A 19,948-nucleotide genomic window follows, 5' to 3' on the forward strand; every position below is an offset into this window, starting at 1 on the left:
TTCATTAATGTAACAGCAATCGTGACCATAATGCCACTTGCGTTTCTTGACCCTCTTTAACGTGAAAGGCCCATGAAGGAAGCAATGGCATTTCTCTCCTAGTCTAGATGCCTTTCCAGTGCTGTTAACAACCACTTTCTATGTACCCTCATACCTTACACCACTTCATTTTTTTCCTTTCTTACGATAAAGAAATATGAGCTATTTCAAGCGCAATAACCACGTGTGAAGATGCATCACTTTCTTCTTTGCACGAGGGCGAGTGTTTGGCTGTAGGCCTGTCACTCTCCGTTAACTGGAAGAAAGAGGGATTTTCTCTGGAGTCTTACTCCAACCCCCAAGACATTCAGCATCATGTATTTAAATAAATTCAGTATTCAGATCTCGATGATTTACGGAACACCTGCCGAATGGTTCACGTATGTTATCCCACTTACCCACCACTGCAGACGGCACGGTGGGTCATTACTGTTATTGTACACACAAGGAAACTGAGTCTACAAGACATGAAACAACCTGTCCGAGCTGTGAGTCTGCGTGAACGGATATTATTGTAATATTAACAAATGTTACTGAATGAATGAATGGTAAGCTCTTACGGAGCTCAAACAGCTGCAATATAGCACAGCTTATAAATACCGAACGCCATTCACAAAGGATTACAGGGATGGATTGTTTGGAATGAGAATTTACTGGAAAACAGGGGGAAGAAATTACTGTTTCCCTCCAAATCCAGAAAGGAATCATTTTCAGCACCAGTCCCCAATGACCTGCGTTCCAATCACTGAGGGAAAGGGAAATCTTAGCTCACTGCTGCTGGGTGCACGTGGCCCACGGGGGACTAAATGTTTCTGTATGGAAAAGATTGACAAGGGAATACAGACAATATCGTGCACCCGAAGTCCCAAAGTCAAACCGTGAAGAGGAAAAGGAAGGTCCTAATCTTGACCCAGGCCTGACCTAGGGGGCATTGGAGTGAGAAAGGAGTGAGGGCAGGAAGGGAGAATAACAAAATGGTGAAGAACAGGCTAGGAGCCAGACTCTCCTTGGAGTCCCTACTATTCTGCAGCCTACTAGCTCTGGGACCCACGGCTCGTCCTTCGTCTCTCTAGGCACAGAGTTCTACTCATATGAAAAAGGGACTATGTCGGGGCACTTGGGTGGCTCAGTCAGTTAAGCTTCCGACTTCGGCTCAGGTCATGATCTTGCAGTTCACGAGGTCGAGCCCCATGTCAGGCTCTGTACTGACAGCTCGGAGCCTGGAGCCTGTTTCAGATTCTGTGTCTCCCTCTCTGTCTGCCTCTCTCCTGCTCGTGCTCTGTCTCTCTTTCTCTCAAAAATAAATAAAACTTTTTAAAAAATGGAACATACGGCCACTTTATGCATCAGGCCCTTCCTTATATACCATGTTTTCCCAGGGCTCCCATAACAAACTACCACAAACCTGGTGGCTTAAAACAACAGAAATTCAGTCTCTCCTACTTCTGAAGGCCACAAGTCCGAAATCAGCATCAATGGGAAGTCGGCAGGGCTGTGTGCTCCCTCAGGAGGCTTTAGGGGAGAAGGAATCTGTTTCTTCGCCTCTTCCAGCTTCTGGCGGCTGGGCATTCCTTGGCTAGTGGCCCCAACACTCCAATCTTCCAGAACAGAATCCTCAAACCTCTCTCTGTCTTCACATCACCTTCTCCTGGCATCAAATCTTCCCCTGCCAATGTCTGAGAGGGACACTCTGGGTCGCATTTGGGGCCCTCCTGTACAATCCAGCCTGAGCTCCTCATCGCAAGATCCTTAACTTAATCACACCCGCAAAGTCCCTTTTTCCAAAGAAGTTGGCATTTGCAGGCTCCAGGAATTAGGACCTGGTATCTTTGGGAGGGCCATTATTCAGCCTATGACACACTGGGAACCTTCAGTAAACATTGCTTGTGACTGTTCTTGTTACTGCTAACAGAGGGGAACCAAAAGCCCGCAAGGAGCTGTTAGCGCTTCGCCACGAGGACCAACAGAGAGGCCACAGACAGTACTTGTGCCCTAGACCCTCTCACGTACACGTGAATCACCCGGGTACACATTATGGGCTTGGAGTGGCAGTGAAAAGACTGGGGACACAGAGGTCAGGCAAGCCTGCATTCAGATCCCACTCTGCCCCTTTCAGGAGCATGATGCCACAGACTTCTCTACCTCAGCCTGGGACCCTTAAGTGTAAAATGGGGCTGGCTGAGGCTCGAATCACACATGTAAATGACGTGGCACATAGTAGGTGCCATAAGACGGTTATCGTCACAACAGCTGAATCAGCAATGTGCAAGGAGGATCCGAGAAGGAGACGACAGTAACCCATGCATCCAGAATGTGTCCCCCATCCGGTCCTCACACGAAGGCATCTCAAGTTGCCACCAGGCATGCATCCAAGGAGAAGCCCTAGGGGTCCCATATGCAAAGTTGAGATCCCCTTTCTGGGACACACATATTGTAGTCAGATTTTTTCCGTAGCCCATCATATCTTTCTTCTGGAACCTGGAGTTATGAATGACTTGGAGGAAGTTCAATGCAGCATTCTTATGGCAAATGTGATCTCTGTTCTGATAACTAATGAAATACTTCTGACACTTAATGAAATGCCACAAGAAATGAACAAGGGCTCTTTGGAGCCTTGTCTGAGATCAGAGTAACTCAAGCTTAAAATCTGGCTCCAATCTTTCCTAACCTACAGGCAGAAACATACATACCAGTGGGCCCAGCTCTGCTACAAAGCTCTCTCACTGAAAAGGGCCAAGGTTTCTGATTTAGAAACCAAAGCGTATTAAAACACCATTTATCTGGTTAGCATCAACGGGTAACCTCTTGTCAAACAATTCAAGAACTAAGTGGAAATCCTGCTTCGGAAGGTAAAGAAACAAAATTTCCCTGCAGGAGGAAAAAAAAAAAATGCCAAAAATGCAGAGTGTGCATTTCAAACAGATGTACCTGCTTTGCTCTGCTAACTGCCCAAGATCACGGGGGAGGTTTTCCAAGGAGAAATGCAGACAAGGCCAAAGATTTCCCTTCTCCCTGCCTTGTGGTTTCTGCCTCCCTGTATGTAACAAGACTCCCTAGGTAGCGATGGAGGGTCAGGAGAATGGCATGTGGCTTCCTGAAGTTTAATTAATAATAGCAAGTTTGCCCATCCAGCATCACGAAGGGGTCCACTCGGCTCCAGGGGCCCTCAGGACAGAAATAACATATTGCTCCAGAGTTATTAATGATGAGATGCAAATCACCTCCAAGAAAGTGAGTACAAAAGGAGGAGCTGAAAAAACAAACGATTCCTACCCACAGTCAGGGATAGTTCCCCAGGAAGGCAGAAAAGGGTAGGTAAAGCCTGTGATCTAGGCCTGATCCTGTCTGTCCTGTTTCTAAATGAATGGACCTTCCAAGCAAACACACACACACACACACACACACACACACACACACACACACATGCAAACACATACATACAAACACACATGCATACATGTGCACACACATACAAGAAATTACAGAAAGAGACAGAAGGCTCTAAAACCCAAAGATTATACTGTTTCCCAGAAAAACACAAGAGGAAAAACCACGCTTTCCCCACCCCTCCCTTAAGTGTTCTTCTTTGGACATTCGGTATTAATCAAGGACAGTGACGATAATAAAACTTTAAGTAATAGATGCCCGACAATAAAATGACAATGACAATAAAACAAGCCATGTTGTTTTAGAACATAGCTTACGTTTTTCAAAGTACTTGTACAGCTGTTACCTCTTTGGCCCTCTCAATGGGCCTAGGTGGTAGACAAGGGACATACAATTATCCACATTTAATAGATTAGATTAAGTGATTCCGGAAGGTCATCCAGTTAGCAGATGATGGAGCAGACAGGAAGTGGGATATAATGACTCCCAGCCTGGGGCTTTCTCCCTCCGAGGTAAGAAATGTGAATGCTTCCAATAGAAAAGGGCCGACCCCCAGGGGGAGACCACCAAGAGGAGGTCAGACATGTGGATGGCACTTTTACGAAAAACCCCTGCTATGAGGGTAACGATGTTGGTGTATCTAGAGAGAAGAAAAACCATCACATTCCTGAGCGTGTTTGGGAACATGGTTGAGGACTGTGTCTTCCAGCCGCCTTCTTCTCTTTCCATCACCCTAGATGAACCTCCGTAATGTGCCAATATTGAACGAGAGACCTTAACGGATGGAATAGGGCCCCTTTACGGCACAGACACGCAAAGTAAGGCTGAGGAGGTGACTGGCCTGAAGATGAAAGCATTCATAAGAACTGGGAACTGGACCCTAGACTCTGGATTTGGAAAACAGAGCTCTTTATTCAACACCAGCTGCCTCGGGCAACTATTACCTTCAACTTTATTGCTGTCACTGTCCTCGATTAATACTGAATGTCCAAAGAAGAACACTTAAGGGAGGGTTGGGGAAAGCCTCGTTTCTCCTCTTCTTTTTCTTCTGGGAAACAGCATAGCTGAATCTCCCATGGAAATTACCAGACACAATGTGGTGCAGTGGCCAGCAGTCCTGCTAGCACGGAAACCGTCCCATCGCTAGGGTATTTTTGAGATGCCCAAAAGGCAAGTACATTACGGTAGGCTGGATAATGCTCCCACCACCCCCCAAGATGCCCACGTCCTAGCTGCCAGAACCTGTGAATGTTACCTCGTGTGGCAAAGGTACTTTGCAGATGTGATTAAGGATGTCACAATGAGGAGATAATCCTGGATTACCTGAGTGTGTGCGGTGTAATCACAAGGGTCTTTCCAAGCAGGAGAGGAGGATGCCAGTTACAGAAGCTGGCGAGGGGTGCACTGATGGCCAGAAAGGCCCACCAGCCGAGGAAGGCAGGAAGACTCTAGAAGCCAGAAAGGGAAGGAAACAAATCCTCCCTTGAAGCCCTCAGAAGGAACCCAGCCCTGTTGATACCTTGATGTTAGACTTTTGGCTTCCGAAGATTTATTCTGTTGGAGAATAAATCTGTGCTGTTTTAAACCACTGATTTTACGGTTAAGTGTTACCGCATCAATAGGAAGAGAATGCAACTATCGCAAAACTAGAGAAGCAAGCCTTAGCTCCTGACCAGTAACCCTGGCTTCTAGGGATTTATGTACATGAGATAGGGGGTGGCATAGCCATTTGAAAATGACAAAGGCATTAAGGAGAGATTCAGAGTGACTATACACGGGAAGTATCGTCACGCTTTTAAATGGAAAAGGGTTGGTCATCTGTATGAACAGGAACTGTCTTTCTCAAAGAAATTCTAGTGCAATCCCTTTAGGACTACTTGATTGATAGTCCCTCCCTGGAAAGGAGCCTGTGGACATTCCCTCATCCACAGCCTGTGCTCCAGCCCCATCAGACTGTTGACGACTTCCAGAACCTGACAAGCTCACGCAAGCCTCCAGGTCTCCGCCCCTACAGTTTGCTTTTTGGAGGAACGCCCTTCTCGCTCTTGAGCTCTGCTAAAATCCTTCTTCCTACTTCAGCTCAGTCATCACTTCCTCTGTGAAGCCTTCCCTGGCTCCCTCCCTCCCTCCCTTCTCTCTCTTTCCCTTTCCTTTCTCTCCATGCCCTGGGCATCCCCCTTAAGAGAGCCCTGGGCTTGTAAATGGCTGTTTGCTTGTCTTTCTCCCCTCCCCCACCAGCATGAGCCCCTGGAGAACAAGGAGACTTTCTCATTCCTCTTGTGTCACCAAACCCCTGCCACAGCCCATCCATAAAGTACTCTCTAGCTCTTTCCCACCCGAGAAATGCAAACCCCTCCTTTAAGGAAGTACCTTTCCCCACGAAGTTCCCTTGATTCCCCAAGAATGAGCTGCCCCCCTGTGCTCCCATACCCTCTGCTCCCCGACAGGTGCAGCTCCATCATGGTGGTCAGCCGGGGGCTACTTCCTCAGGAAACACGGAGTCCTCAAAGACCACGCCTCCTTCACCTGTCAGTCCTTTTTGTGTCTAGCACACTGCCTGCTTCACAGCCGATACACAAAGAACGTTGATGCAATTAAAATGAAAGCAAAACACGAAAAGGTAATTGCTAGGTCATCTCTACTAATGAAGCCCTGCGATTTCCAGAGGCAGCCTTTAAAAGCAAATACCTTGGGGCCCCCTGGGTGCCTCAGTGTCTGACTTCGGCTCAGGTCACGATCTCACAATTCGTGAGTTCGAGCCCTGCGTCAGGCTCGCTGCTATCAGCACAGAGCCGGCTTCAGATCTTCTGTCCCCCTCTCTCTCTCTCTGTCCCTCCCCTGCTCCCGCTCGTGCTCTCAAAAATAAACAAAACGTTACATAAATAATAAATAAATAAATAAATAAATAAACAAAAGCAGATAACTTTATGTTAAGGTTTTGCCTAGCCAGCTGCTGACTGTCCCCAGTTGGTGTTTCCCCTGGGCTGCCCACATAGACTTTGGAGCTCACGGTGGAGACACTTACAGTGTGTGTGTGCATACATGTATGTGTGTGTGTGTGTGTGCGTGTGTATGTATATACATGTGTATGTGTGTGTGTATATATATATTTATTACGCTAAAAACTTTGTAGACTGTTTTTTTAATGTTTATTTATTTTTGAAAGAGACAGAGACAGAGCATGAGCAGGGGAGGGGCAGAGAGAGCGGGAGACACAGAATCTGAAGCAGGCTCCAGGCTCCGAGCTGTCAGCACAGAGCCTGACGCGGGGCTCGAACTCACAAACTGTGAGATCACAACCTGAGCCGACGTCGGATGCTCAACCGACTGAGCCACCCAGGCGCCCGTACTATGCTAAAATCTTTGAAGCGAATATCGGAGACAAATGTCCCTCATCTCAGAGAGACATTCGTTTGTAAAAGTTAGCTTAAACAATGAGTGTTCCCTTTAATTTTGAAGCAGGCTTTCTAACAGTCCGAGTGTGACAGGAGCAGGACGCAGCACAGATGGGTTTAAACCCTGACTCTCTCGCTTTTCCTTCTGTGTGACCTTGATCTACGCATGTTCTCTCTGACCCTCGAGTCTGTCATCGCTAACCGGGAACGATAGCGGTCTACCACACGAGCCTGTGACGAAGGTGTGATGGAAAATGTCTGCCAGCGTGCCTGGCATGTGGAAGTGACTCTGCCACGTCACCTGCCTGCTGGCAGGTGACCCCACACTATGCCAAGCACTTTGTATGAATCGTCCAATTCGCGGCAGCCCAGTGGAGCAGGGGTGGGATCATCCCCTTGGGGGCAAAGCTAAGCAATGTGGCAGGACACACATCTAGGAAGGGGCAGGGTTGGGCACAGAGACCAGACCTGACAACTCCAGAGCTGACCTCTTCACTATCAGGCAGTCTGCAGCCTCTCCGGATGTGCTAGCTCCCACCCCCCACCCCCCACCTGGCACCTGAAGGACTGGTGAGGAGACTGCAGTCAGATATCTACTGAGACTGAAGACCAACGTCTGAAACAACGCGACAAAAACAAAAAGCAGCAACTGAGTACTGGCCACAAGCTGCTCCTGAGATGTGGGTCTGCGCAGTCCGGGCAAAGGCCTCTCGGTCCAGCCAGGCTACCTGCTGACGGGAAACTAGCTCCACTTCCCCGAAGAACTTCTGGGAAGCCCACCCTCCCCAACCTTTCTGACACCTGAGGGCTATGACACACCTAGTGCCACATGCCCAATGGAAACAGCGGCCATGATTTTCAAGGTTGTGACTTCCAACGTCCCAGGCTCTCACAACTGTCTCCAGGAGCTGGAAGTTCTCAACTTGGCAACACGTACTGGGGGAGGGGAGGAGCACTCCCTATCTTGAAAAATCTCTGGATTAAAGCCATCAAACATCCCATTCCCCAGATTCCAGCTGGTCCACACACGCAATGATCAGGAAAACTGGCTAATGTAGGCAAGCATGTGGAAGACCACCGGGAAGGAAGGCCTCCTTGTTAGCAGGCTCTTTGGCCACCAGAGCAGTGAAAGTTACTCGACGTCAAAGAGGAGTGGGGTCTATTCTCATATCCTGTCTTTGTGGAAGCTGAGTTAAATGGGCCAATAGACATTCACCACAGGTTTCTACTAGGTTATGCACTTGAACTCTGGCAGCGGGACTCTCTCTGGGTTTCATCATCACCAGACATGTCGGGAATGAGAAGAAAGCCAGTTGGTTTATGTGTTATAAAAGGGAAAATCCTACAGTAACAGGGCTCCTTCCAGTTCCCTCCAGCCTGTGGGTGCCCCTTTCCAGAAATCAAGGGGGGCGGCTTCTACTGAGGAGCGCCTTCAATTTCGCAGGCGAGCGGCGGCACTGTGGCACTGATGGCCGGGCTCACTTAGCACCCTCCTCTCCCCACCCCTCCCCCTTTAGCTATCACCAGGACACAGACTTGGGCATGGAGAGAGGGGAGACTTGGTGAGTACCATCATGGAACCTGTTGGCCAAGACCTGCAGCCTCAATTCCCCTCCTCCACAAGGTGCCGGTGCTCGGACTGAATCCCAGGAGAAGGCCACCCTTTGTGGAGGGCTTTCCCACAGGTCGCACCAAGACAGGGCAGAAGGAGGTGTGCCCAGGTCCCGGGATCCCGGCTGCAACCAGGCTGCACTGCCCGGAGGCCCGCCCTCCTGGACTAGACCTCAGTGCCTGGCTCCCTGTTTTCCTGTGTGACCCCAGTTCACCATCAGAGCCTTCCTGCAGAACCAAACGTCTACCTGGAACTCTCACACATGAACACTCAGCCTTTAAAGCCCTAAAGGGAGGTAGCACTACGTTTTCTTGAGCACCTACTATAGGCCAGGAAATATGACCCTATTATTTCATTTAACCACTCAACAATCCCCTGTGCTATGGATTATTATCCTCTCGTTTGAAAGATGAAGCCCTGGGGCTTCCGAAAAGTTAAGTAACTGTCCTAAGCTCAGATCCTCGGGAAGCCTCCAATAAATACTGCCGTGGTTTCCAAGGCTTTTTAGAGTGTGATTTGCAGTATGTATGTGTATGCTGTAATGAGACAAAGGTGCGATATGCAAGCAAGTAGGCTCAAGAGGTTCCCAAATGTATTTCAGCTAAGTACCTTTTATTTGTTTTTCAAGCTTGGGTTCAAACCCTACCTGTTCTGTGTGGTCCGCCCTGACTGCTCCATCCCGGAAGGGCGTCCCATCTTCTGAACTCTAGTCCTATCTCTACGGCCTTCCAGCACGTGTAGTGTCTTGTGGGTTTGCCACCCATCCACCACCACACGGTGTCGGGCACCCAAGGACAGGGCTGTGGTTTCTAATGTTTTGAACTCCCCTTGGCGCCTAGGACTAGCCGCAGAGAAGATTCCCCTGATTGCAAGAGGAGAGTTGAACCCTGCAAGGTTGAGACACACTTCATTTTAAGCCGTGACTCCCATATCCCATCCACTTTTCAAGACATGACTCAAACCATCCAACCTGTAGGCAGCTTCTCTGACCACACCTGCCGTGAGAGGGAGCAGCTTCGATTTCAAAATACCCATTTCATGGAAGGAAAACCTCCAGATTCATTCTATAAGGCCAGCACTACCTCGATTCCAAAACCAGACAAATATTCCACTAAAACGGAGAATTACAGGCCAATATCCCCGAGGAACGTGGATCCAAAAATTCTCACCAAGATACAAGCAAATTGAATCCAACAGTGCATTGAAAGAATTATTCACCAAGGTCAAGTAACATTTATTCCTGGGCTGCAAGGGTGGTTCCATAATCGCAGATCAATCAATATGGTATGCCGCATTAATAAAAGAAAGGATAAGAACCATATGATCCTCTCAATAGATGCAGAAAAAGCATTTAACAAAGCACAGCATCTATTCATGACAAAAGCCCTCCTCAACAAAGTAGGGTCAGAGAGAACATATCCCAACATAATAAAGGCCATATATGAAAAATCCACAGCTAATAGCATCCTCAATGGGGAAAAACGGAGAGCTTTTCCTCCGTGGTGAAATACAAGACAGGGATGTCGTCCACTCTCACCACTGTTATTTAACAAAGTACTGGAAGCCCTAGCCTCAGGAATAAAACAACAAAAAGAAATAAAAGGCATCCGAATTGGTGAGGAAGAAGTCAAACTTTCAGTATTTGCAGATGAAATGGTACTCAATGTAGAAAACCCAAAAGACTCCAGCAAAAAATTGCTAGAGCTGATACATGAATTCAGCAAAGTCACAGGATACAAAATCAACGTACAGAAATCTGTTACATTTCTATACACCAATAATGAAGCAGCAGAAAGAGAAATCAAGTAATTGGTCTCATATACAAAGGCACCAAAAACTGTAAGATATCTAGGAATAAACCTACCCGAAGAGGTGAAAAATCTATACACTGAAAACTATAGAAAGCTTATGACAGAAATTGAAGAAGACACCAAAAAATGGAAAAAGATTCCACGCTCCTGGGTAGGGAGAACAAATATTGTTAAAATGTCTACATTACCCAAAACAATCTACACATTCTATCCAATCCCTATCAGAATACCACCAGCATTTTTAACAGAGCTAGAACAAACAGTCCTAAAATTTGTATGGAACCACAAAAGACCCTGAATAGCCAAAGCAATCTTGAAAAAGAAAAGCAAAGCTGGAGGCATCACAATTCCACACTTCAAGTTATATTACAAAGCTGTAGTCATCAAGACAGTATGGTACTGGCACAAAAGCAGACAAAAATCAATAAAACAGAATAGAAAACCCAGAAATTGAACTATAACTATATGGTCAACTAATCTCTGACAAAGCAGGAAAGAATATCCAGTGGAAAAAAGACAGTCTCTTCAACAAATGGTGTTGGGAAAACTGGATAAGCAACATGCAGAAGAATGGGAATGGACCACTCTCTTACACCATACGCAAAAATAAATTCAAAATGGAGGAAAGGCCTCCAAGTGAGACCTGAAACCATCAAAATCCTAGAGGAAAACATAGACAGCAACCTTTTTGACCTCAGCTGTTGCAACTTCTTACTAGGCACATCTCTGGAGGCAATGGAAACAAAAGCAAAAAATGAACTATTGGGACCTCATCAAGATTAAAAGCTTTTGCACAGCAAAGGAAACAACCAACAAAACTAAAAGTCAGCCTATGGAATGGGAAAAGATACCTGCAAATGACACGTCTGATAAAGGGTTAGTATCCAGCATCTATAAAGAACTCATTAAACTCGACACCCAAAAAATAAATAATCCAGTTAAGAAATGAACAGAAGACATGCATGGACACTTTTCCAAAGAAGACATCCAGCTGGCCAACAGGCACATAAAAAGATGCTCAACATCACTCATCATCAGGGAAATATAAATCAAACCTACAATGAGATATCAACTCACACCTGTCACAGGGCTAAAATGAACAACACAGGAAACAACAGATGTTGGTTAAGGAAGTGGAGGAAGGGAACCCTCTTACACTGTGGGCGAGAATTTAAACTGGTGCAGCCACTCTAGACAACAGTATAGAGGTTCCCCAAAAAGTTAAAAATAGAACTATCCTAAGACCCAGGAATCACACCACTCGGTGTTTACCCAAATGGTACAAAAATACTGATTCAAAGGGGCACATGCACCCCAATGTTTATAGCAGCACTATCAACAAGAACCAAACTACGGAAAGAGTCCAAATGTCCACTGACTGATGAATGGATAAAGAACATGTGGCATATATACACAGTGGAATACTACTCAGCCATCAAAAAGAATGAAATCTGACCATTTGCAATGATGTGGATGGAAATAAAGTATATTATGCGAAGTAAAATAAGTCAGTCAGAGAAAGACATATATCATATGATTTCATTCATATGTGGAATTTAACAAACAAAAGAGATGAGGCGCCTGGGTGGCTCAGTCAGTTAAGCATTTGACTCTTGATTTCAGCTCAGGTCATGATCTCATGGTTGTGATATCAAGCCCCAAGACAGGCTCTGCACAAGGTGCAGAGGTTTTCTCTCTCTCTCCCTCCGCCCCTCCCCAGCTCATGTCATCACTCACACACTCTCGTGCTCTCTCTCTCAAAAAAAAAAAAAAGAGAGAGAGAAACAAAACAGATGAACATAGGAGAAAGAAAAAAAAGAGGGAGGCAAACCATAAGAGACTCTTAACCATAGAGAATAAACTGGGTGTTACATGTAATTGATGAATCACTACATTCTACTCCCAAAACCAATATTACACTACATGCTAACAAACTAGAATTGAAACGAAACCTTGAAACATTAACAAAATAATAAGATATAAAAACATATATGAATGGAGAAAAAAACCCACCTATTTCACAAATACCTATTTCTGTGAAAAGAACTTGAGTGCCAGACTCCAACAGACCCACTTAGAATTCGGGTTCTGTTGCTTCTGAAGCAGGTGATTTTGAGCAAATCACTCCACTCCTCCGAGCCTCAGTTTCCTCATCTGTAAAATGTGAATATATCCATCTGCCTCATAGGGTTGTATAAACTCTAAATGTCATAATGCATTCGATATGGTGCCTGCACATAAGCCATGGCCCAAAATGGCTTTACTATCATTATTTTATCACAGTACCTTGTATGGAAGACATTTACATCCATGTCTTTTCTAAGCTTCTAGATTAGTGGTTCTCAAAGTCTGGGGTACATCAGAATCTCCTAATCTGAAGCTACTTAGGGTCATACCCCAAACCTACAAAACAGAATTGCCATTAGGGAGGGGAGATCGTGAGGACTGGGCAGCCCCCCTTTGAACAAGCTTCCCCACCCACTGCATTTGGTTCTGATATGTGCTCACCCGCCTGCAAAATTCTGCTAGACGATATTCAATTCCCAAATTCTCTTCCATAGAACTCTAAGGTCCCACAGAGGTACTTCCAAACCAATGGTTCCCACCCTCGGCCGGACAGCAATTATATCGATGTGTGCTCACAACCCCTAGAGATTCAGACGTTGGTTTGGGATGTGATCAGGGTGTTGAGATTTCAGAAAGGTGGTTGCAAGATTCTCATGGTCAGCCAAGGTTGAAAGTCACTGGCCCATTGGGATGCCCTGTGTGACAAACTGAGCCTCAGCCTAACACTGATTTTGTAGACAGGATTCTTATGCTGAAAGAAAAAAAAAAAAAAAAAAAAAGTAAGTTTGCAAACAGCTGCTCTAGCCTGTCAGTATGAGCCTTCAGCCCCAACCTGGCTTTTAATCACCTTTGTGTCTGTCCCAGGGCCTCACAACATGGTAAATACTTAAATATTTGTTGGAAGGTTGAATAGTTCTGTTTCGTGTGTTATCTGGCTCCAATTAAGTTTTCAGGTGCCTAGCATAACAACCTAACAGTTTCGGAAACATCTAAGCCCTAAGAGCCTTTGCCTCAAACCTCAAACCTGAAACAGAGAGTCTGGCAAGACAGCCATCCAGAGAACACGCGGACATTTCTTCTGGGGTCACATGTACCATGCAAGCTCCTAATGACTGATAAACATAAGCAAATGTGATTTCCGTCAGCCGGGAAGAGCGTGAGGTTTGTCGGTGGCGCAGGCCTCCCAGGCTAATATTTGGATTGTTTCATCTGAAACTGTCAAATTACAAAAGCATGATAAAAACTCGTAGGAACTTCATAGTAAACAGTAACTGGCCCCTTGTCAATAAGTCGGGAGAAAAAAAATTTCCTGCTGCCAAAACGCATGGGCCAGAATGCCTGCAGTGCGGGCCTGCGGCCAACTAGAGCCTGTTCCCTGGGCAGCTCTTCTGGGCTCCCAACCACAGAGGCTGTAAGAGGAGTCCCTGAGTACTCCAGGAATCCGGGACCCAGCAGCACCTTCACATCTTAGCTTTTCCACGGCTCTGGGGCCCTGGGTAGTCCTTTCACCTCTTAGAGCCTCAGATTCTTCATGTATAAAGGCTCTTTAATCAGGTCCTTAGAGCCACGACTGCCTGGGTTTGAATCCCAAGTCTTTATAGACTGGCTGTGTTGCTTTGGACAAGTTACTCTGCTTCTCTGGGCCTCCTTTTCCTCACCTCGGACATGAGGATGGGATTGGCACTATTTCACAGAGTTGTCCGTGTAAAGTGGCAAGAACAGTGCCTGGTATAGAACAGGCATTCAATGAACTTTAGCTATTATACGTCTGCACTTCTCAAACCAGGAGTTTTGGTCTTTCCTTTTCTCTTTACGTTTTAGAACTGGGTTGGTGTCAAAGTTCACCGGGCGGCACACCTGACCTTAATGGACGTAGGACTATTACGATCTTTTTTATCCTCCTTAACATGAACTTTGAAATGTTTCGTGCAGAAATAATAATGCAGTTGATTATGGGATGCCTCCCCCTATCGCAGAAGGAACGCCATTAATCTTCGAAATATGCCCTGAATTACCTTTTGAAAATCTGAGAAGTTCTGAATTCTAAAGGGCGTTGGCCACCAGCATTTCAGGTTAAGGGAATAGAGAGCTACGCTTATGACGGGGTTGTGATCGATAAAAGGGAGGAAGCATCCTCCCAGCTGACCTCTCTTTCCTCTCCCACTGACAGGCCGTGCCAGCCCTCAGAACTCACAGATCGTCCCTTCTTCCTTCCATCTAGCCAAATGTGGTTTATCCTTCAGAATTCGGCTGAAGCACCTTCCCTGTGAAATGGTCCTCTCTGAACTCCTACCGACCGTGTCAAGAGCATGCGGCTGGGAAGGGCGGATGGGCTGCGTCTCCTCCACACCTCCAGGTTGCACGGCAGTGACAGTGACAGACTACTACATGTGGCTGAGAAGGATGCTCAGGAAGCATCTAGCCGCAGTGGGCAAGGGTGGTCATCAGTGCTGATGTCTGAACCCCCAGTGACAAGAGGGGCTGGGCAGCCCCCCCTGGTAGCGCATGCCTTTCCCCAGATGGACACTAATTTGGCTTGATGACTTCCTGTTCCTCCTGTAAATGTTTGCTTGTTTGTTGTTGTGTATTTAAAAACTCCCAAGAATCTATCATGGACCTAGAAGCACTGAACAAATACTTTCGAATGACCACGGGGTAATCTGTAAGTATCAGTGGATTAATTCACTGACAAGCTCTTCTCAGCTGCTGTGTTCCTACCTTGCCCAAGGGCACCGCCTAATTTGGCATATTCATGCTGGGCATGAAGAACCATGAGAGGCGTTTTGGGGCTATACAACTATTTCGATGCTGCCCTGCAACTTCTAGAATTCATATTTTATTAAGACTCTAAAAAAAATGTCTCGGTCCTCCATCAGAGATATCCTCAAAGCAGGGTGCTCACCCAAAATTCTGTGCAGAAACTTTCCAGAAAAAGTGCACACAATCCTGAAGTCAACAGTTTGGGAGCACGTATGACACCCGACATTCACTTTGTGCAAGGGCTTGAAATTTCCTCATCGACTCCCCGGTTGGAAGTCCCCTCGTCTTGCGTCCTCTGCTCACATCCTCACAGCCTGCGGCCAGGGATCTCCCTTTCCCCCCCTGCACCGGACCGGAGGTCTCCCCCCACCCTTGCCCGCCTTGCCTCACCCCTCCACAGGGCCTCCCTAAGGTTGATGCCTAAGGGCCTGCTCAGAATTAGCTTCCCTTTGAAGAGGATTCTGAAGCACAGAGTGGGGCGGGAGTGGCCTCAACGCTCTAGAAGGCTGCAAAATAAATCAAAAGATGAAAGGAAATACGCGGAGCCAAGAATTCCTCCCCGGCCGGCAGAAGCGACGCATTGACCGCGCGATGCTATGGGTGGCGCGGGGCAGCGCGCGGCACGTCGGGGTAGGGGCAGGGGTGGGGGCTGCGGGAGGGGCGGGAACGGGGGGCAGGGGCGGGCGCGCGCGTACCTTCTTTCCGCCGTGGGGTCGCGGCCCCGCGCCTGCGGGTGCCGGCTGCCCCTCGGCCCCGGGCCCTGGCGGCTGGCGTCGGGGCCGGCGGGGGCGCGCGGCTCCCCGCGGTCGCGGCTGCGGTGCAGCGGCACCGACGTGCGCACGGCCGACACCACGTGGCCCGCGAAGGCGCGCGGGGGCGCCCCGGGCCGCAGGGCCCCGCGCGCGCGGGACGAGCCGGGCAGGCAGGGCCGCGTCTGCTCCATCACGCCGCCGCTGCAGCTGCGCGAGCAGGCGGACCAGGGCCCCCAGGCGCCCCACACGCCCTGGCCGCCGCCGCCGCCGTCTTCGGGGGCGCCCTGGGCCGCCGCCATCCGCTGCGGGACCTGCGGAGACAAGAGGCCGGTTAGGGGGCCCGAACACTAGCTCCTGCTTCACCCCCCCCCCCCCCCCCCAGAGGCTCTGGGTAACCAGAAAGCGTTATCCGTTAGGCACTAGTAGGCACAGGGCTGGTTTTCAAATCAGAAGAACGAGGGGACTGTAATCCAGCCTAGGTTATATTCGCCTTATACCAATGCACTCATAAAATATAACTCCAACTTTTTTTTTTTTTTTTTTTTTTTTTTTTTATGTTGGAAGGGACACACAAAGGTAGACCTGCCTAAGGCTCACATACATAACTCGGTCCTCGCTTCCGGTGCCATGACCTTGGAGAGCTCAGTGTGGCACCCTCTCTCTTACTGAGGCTTATCCCTCAAGAGTGCCCCTTAACCTCCAACTTAGGTCCTCGGGATTCAGGCCAGAGGGACCGGACTTCCCTTAAGCTGCTGGAGAGGCCGCGTGGCCCAGTCTCCGTGCAGTCCCGGCACTGGGGACACCGCAAGTTAGAGGCCCTGCCCTAGAGCCAGGCGCCTAGGGTCACATCCCTGCCACCACTTCTAGCAGTGTGACTAGGAAGGGGGCCTGTGTTCTACCTCACAGGCATGTAAGGAGATTTAAGTCAGGTCTTCCATGTGCGTAGCAGGGAGCCTGGCACTAAATACATATTTGTTGGTAAGCCTAAAGTGGTGATTTTCCTGCTTCCATAGTAAATCGGAAGTCAGAAATGTCGGAAAGTTTCAAAGTTCTAACCTAGAGGGTGATTCTACACTCCTGTTCATTTAACCCATCATTTCACAGAGAACAGCGATGCCGGGCGCGGCAGGCGGGGCGGGTACGCAGTGTTCCTTCATGGTGCAGACATGCTCTGAGCACCAGCTAAATGCCCATGCTGAGCTAGGCCCCGAGAACCAGGAGGAAAGCACCCCAGCTCCACGCAAATGGCCTAGACCCAGCAGAAGAGCACTGTGCAGCTAGCACAAGACTGGGGGAGGCTCCTGGGGGGACTGGCTTCTCTGGCTGGTTGGGGTGGGGAGGGGAGAGGGATTCAGAAGGCCTCAGAGGGGGTGCCTGATTGGCTCAGTTGGGCTGAGCATCTGACTCTTGAGTTCGGCTCAGGTCATGATCCCAGGGTCACGGGATCCAGCCCCGTGTCGTGCAGCCTGCTTAGGAGTCTCTTGTCTCCCGCTGCCCCTCTTCCCAGCTTGCGCCCTCTCTATCTCAAAAAAAAAAAAAAAAAAAAAAAAAATTAATTAAAAAAAAAATTAAGAAGCGGTGCCTGGGTGGCTCAGTGAGCTAAGTGTCCACCTTCGGCTCAGGTCATGATCTTGTGGTTTGTGGGTTTCAGCCCCGTCAGACTCTGTGCTGACAGCTCAGAGCCTGGAGCCTGCTTCAGATTCTGTGCCTCCCTCTCTCTCTCTCTCTCTCTCTCTAACCCCCCCCCCCCGCCCCTCCCAGCTCATGTTCAATCTCTCTCTCTCAAAAATAAATAAACATAAAAAAATAAAATCAAACAAACAAATAAAAAGGCGGCCTCAGAGAAGGAATCACAGTAATAGCTGTAATACTCAGGTGCCCACTCAATACCAGGTTAACACATGTAATCTCCGGCCCTCTCAGAGGTGTGGTTTCCCAACTAAGGCTCAGAGATGTGACCTGCCCGGGTCACGTTGCCACAGCAGGGTTTGGAGTTCAGTCTATTCAATTTCCAAGTCCCAGTCCTAATGTGGGACACTGACCAACACCATGACTTTCTTTAGAACATGAGTTTTTCAGTGAACCTCATGCTTCCATCCTAAGTGCAAAAAGCCATGATTAACTCAGCTTGTTGTTGTTGTTGTTGTTGTTGTTGTTGTTGTTGTTTTAGATCTTGGTTTTGGAAGCATTTTTTGGCCCAAAGCTCAAACACTTTTCATGGTTGTGTTCTTCCTCTGTCCCCACAGTACCCCTGAGCAGTGAGAAGGTCCAGGGACCATCCTCCCCTTTGTGTGGCACAAATCCAAGAAGACTGAGCTCCTTCACACCACATGGAAATGACAGGTGGAGCTAAGATGACCTCAGAGGGGGCCTGTGAGGACTTGAGGAGGAAACCTTAATCACTGCTGTGGCTGGCACTGTAGTCACTAAAAGTGAGGGCTTAGCCCTTGGTTAGAGTCCTTGTCCCCAGGTAATCAGTCACCCGGAAGCCTTGGGGCTCGTTTAATTGAGGCCGTTTTCCTTCAACTACATTCCAGGGCAGAGTGGTCTGTGGATGACATCTGCAGCTCAAGTTGGGTTCCTGAAGGTTCAGGGAGCAACGATGGCAGGATGACACAGAGCGGAGGGAACCCAGGGAGCAAATAAGCATCTAATCAGAGGGTGAAGCCCAGAGGTGGATGTCACCCAGCCAGCCTTTGGGAGCCATGTTCAGAGAGCCAAGGCAGGAGGTTGGAGGTAACATGGGGTGGAGCCAGTGGGAGACGGAGTCAGAGCAAGGGCAAGACAGAAGGTTCTGTGACAGGAGGGCTACAGTTCCACACGGCCAGTGCGTGAGCAGCAGCGGGTGAATGGGTACATGAATAGTGAATACACTCAACTCATCGTTACTAAATTGGGGACCCAGGAGAGAAGGCTTTTTGCCTGTTTATAAATACAAACTAAAAGGAAAAAACACAAGCTTTTGTTCTTTCTCCTCTCTTACGTGCCCTGATTTCTTTTTTTTTTTTTTTAATTTTTTTTTAACGTTTATTTATTTTTGAGACAGAGACAGAGCATGAACGGGGGAGAGAGAGAGAGAGGGAGACACAGAATCTGAAACAGGCTTCAGGCTCTGAGCCATCAGCACAGAGCCTGACGCGGGGCTTGAACTCATGAACCTCGAGATCATGACCTGAGCCGAAGTCAGACGCCTAACCGACTGAGCCACCCAGGCGCCCCTGCCCTGATTTCTTAATATCAAACTGATCGTGGATTCACTCAGGTGGCTGGGAAAAAATGTGCTTAATCAGGCCACAGTCTTGATACTTAACATAATCCCTGAAGTGCTTGTAGTGGGTTGAATGGTGGCACGTCCGTGCCCTAACCCGGCAAAACTTGTGAATATGACCTTATTTGGCAAGAGGCTCATTCTATAATACTGATTGAGATGAGAACATCCTGGATTTTCTAGGCAGGCCCTAAATTCAATGACAAATGTTCTCACCCGACACAGAGGAGAAAACGCAGAGGGAAGGAGGCCACGTGACCACCGAGGCAGACCGGAGAGATAGAGCCATGAGCAGGAATGCAGGGAGCCATCACAAGCTGAAAGAAGCAGGAAGGATTTATCCCCCCGTAACTGGAAGAAGTGGGGGCCCTGGAAACACCTTGAATTTGAGCTTCTGGCCTCCAGAATTGTGAGGAAGAAATTTCTGTTGTTTCAAGCCATCAAGTTTATGGTGATTTGTTACAACTGCCCAAGGAAACGAATACAGTGTTTAGTACTTTCAGGACAAGGAAGAAGAGCGGACAGGCATTTTCTGAGCACCTTTTCTGGGTCTGGCATTGTGCAAACCCCCTGGGTAGGGATAGGCTCTACGGCCTAGGCACCACTTAGCTTCACATTACACTTTACAGGGCCCCTCAGCCACCCTGACAGGTTGGTATTATTTTGTCCCCTCTACATGGAACAAGTGAGGCCTCTAGAGGCTACATGGCTTGCCCAGTCTCAGGCTGGTAAGGGGCACAGACAGGACTGAAACTGAGGCCTGCTCACTCCTGTTCCAGGGTTCTTCCCCCCCCCACACCCCTGCAGCATGTTGCCTTTCTGCCTGCTTTTGGTGGAAAATAGAAGGGGAAAATGCG

General features: G+C 48.2%; 1 protein-coding gene across 4 annotated transcripts in view; it reads right to left on the bottom strand.

The window, feature by feature from the left end:
• THSD4 (thrombospondin type 1 domain containing 4) overlaps positions 1-19,948 on the bottom strand; it is a 571,917-nt gene that overhangs the window by 472,159 nt on the left and 79,810 nt on the right. For 3 of the 4 annotated variants that reach the window (XR_009606663.3, XM_060620985.3, XM_060620986.3), the window contains one exon: positions 15,767-16,134. The exons of the other annotated variant lie outside the window; for it this stretch is intronic. Coding sequence is in view for 2 of the 3 variants with exons in the window: in XM_060620985.3 (XP_060476968.1) it covers positions 15,767-16,134 (368 nt within the window). In the remaining variant the exon portion in view is untranslated. The remainder of the gene's footprint in view (positions 1-15,766; positions 16,135-19,948) is intronic. 4 annotated transcript variants of the gene reach the window in all.

The sequence above is a fragment of the Panthera onca genome, chromosome B3 (genome assembly GCF_046562875.1).
Source record: "Panthera onca isolate mPanOnc1 chromosome B3, mPanOnc1 haplotype 2, whole genome shotgun sequence".
Lineage (NCBI taxonomy): Eukaryota > Metazoa > Chordata > Mammalia > Carnivora > Felidae > Panthera > Panthera onca.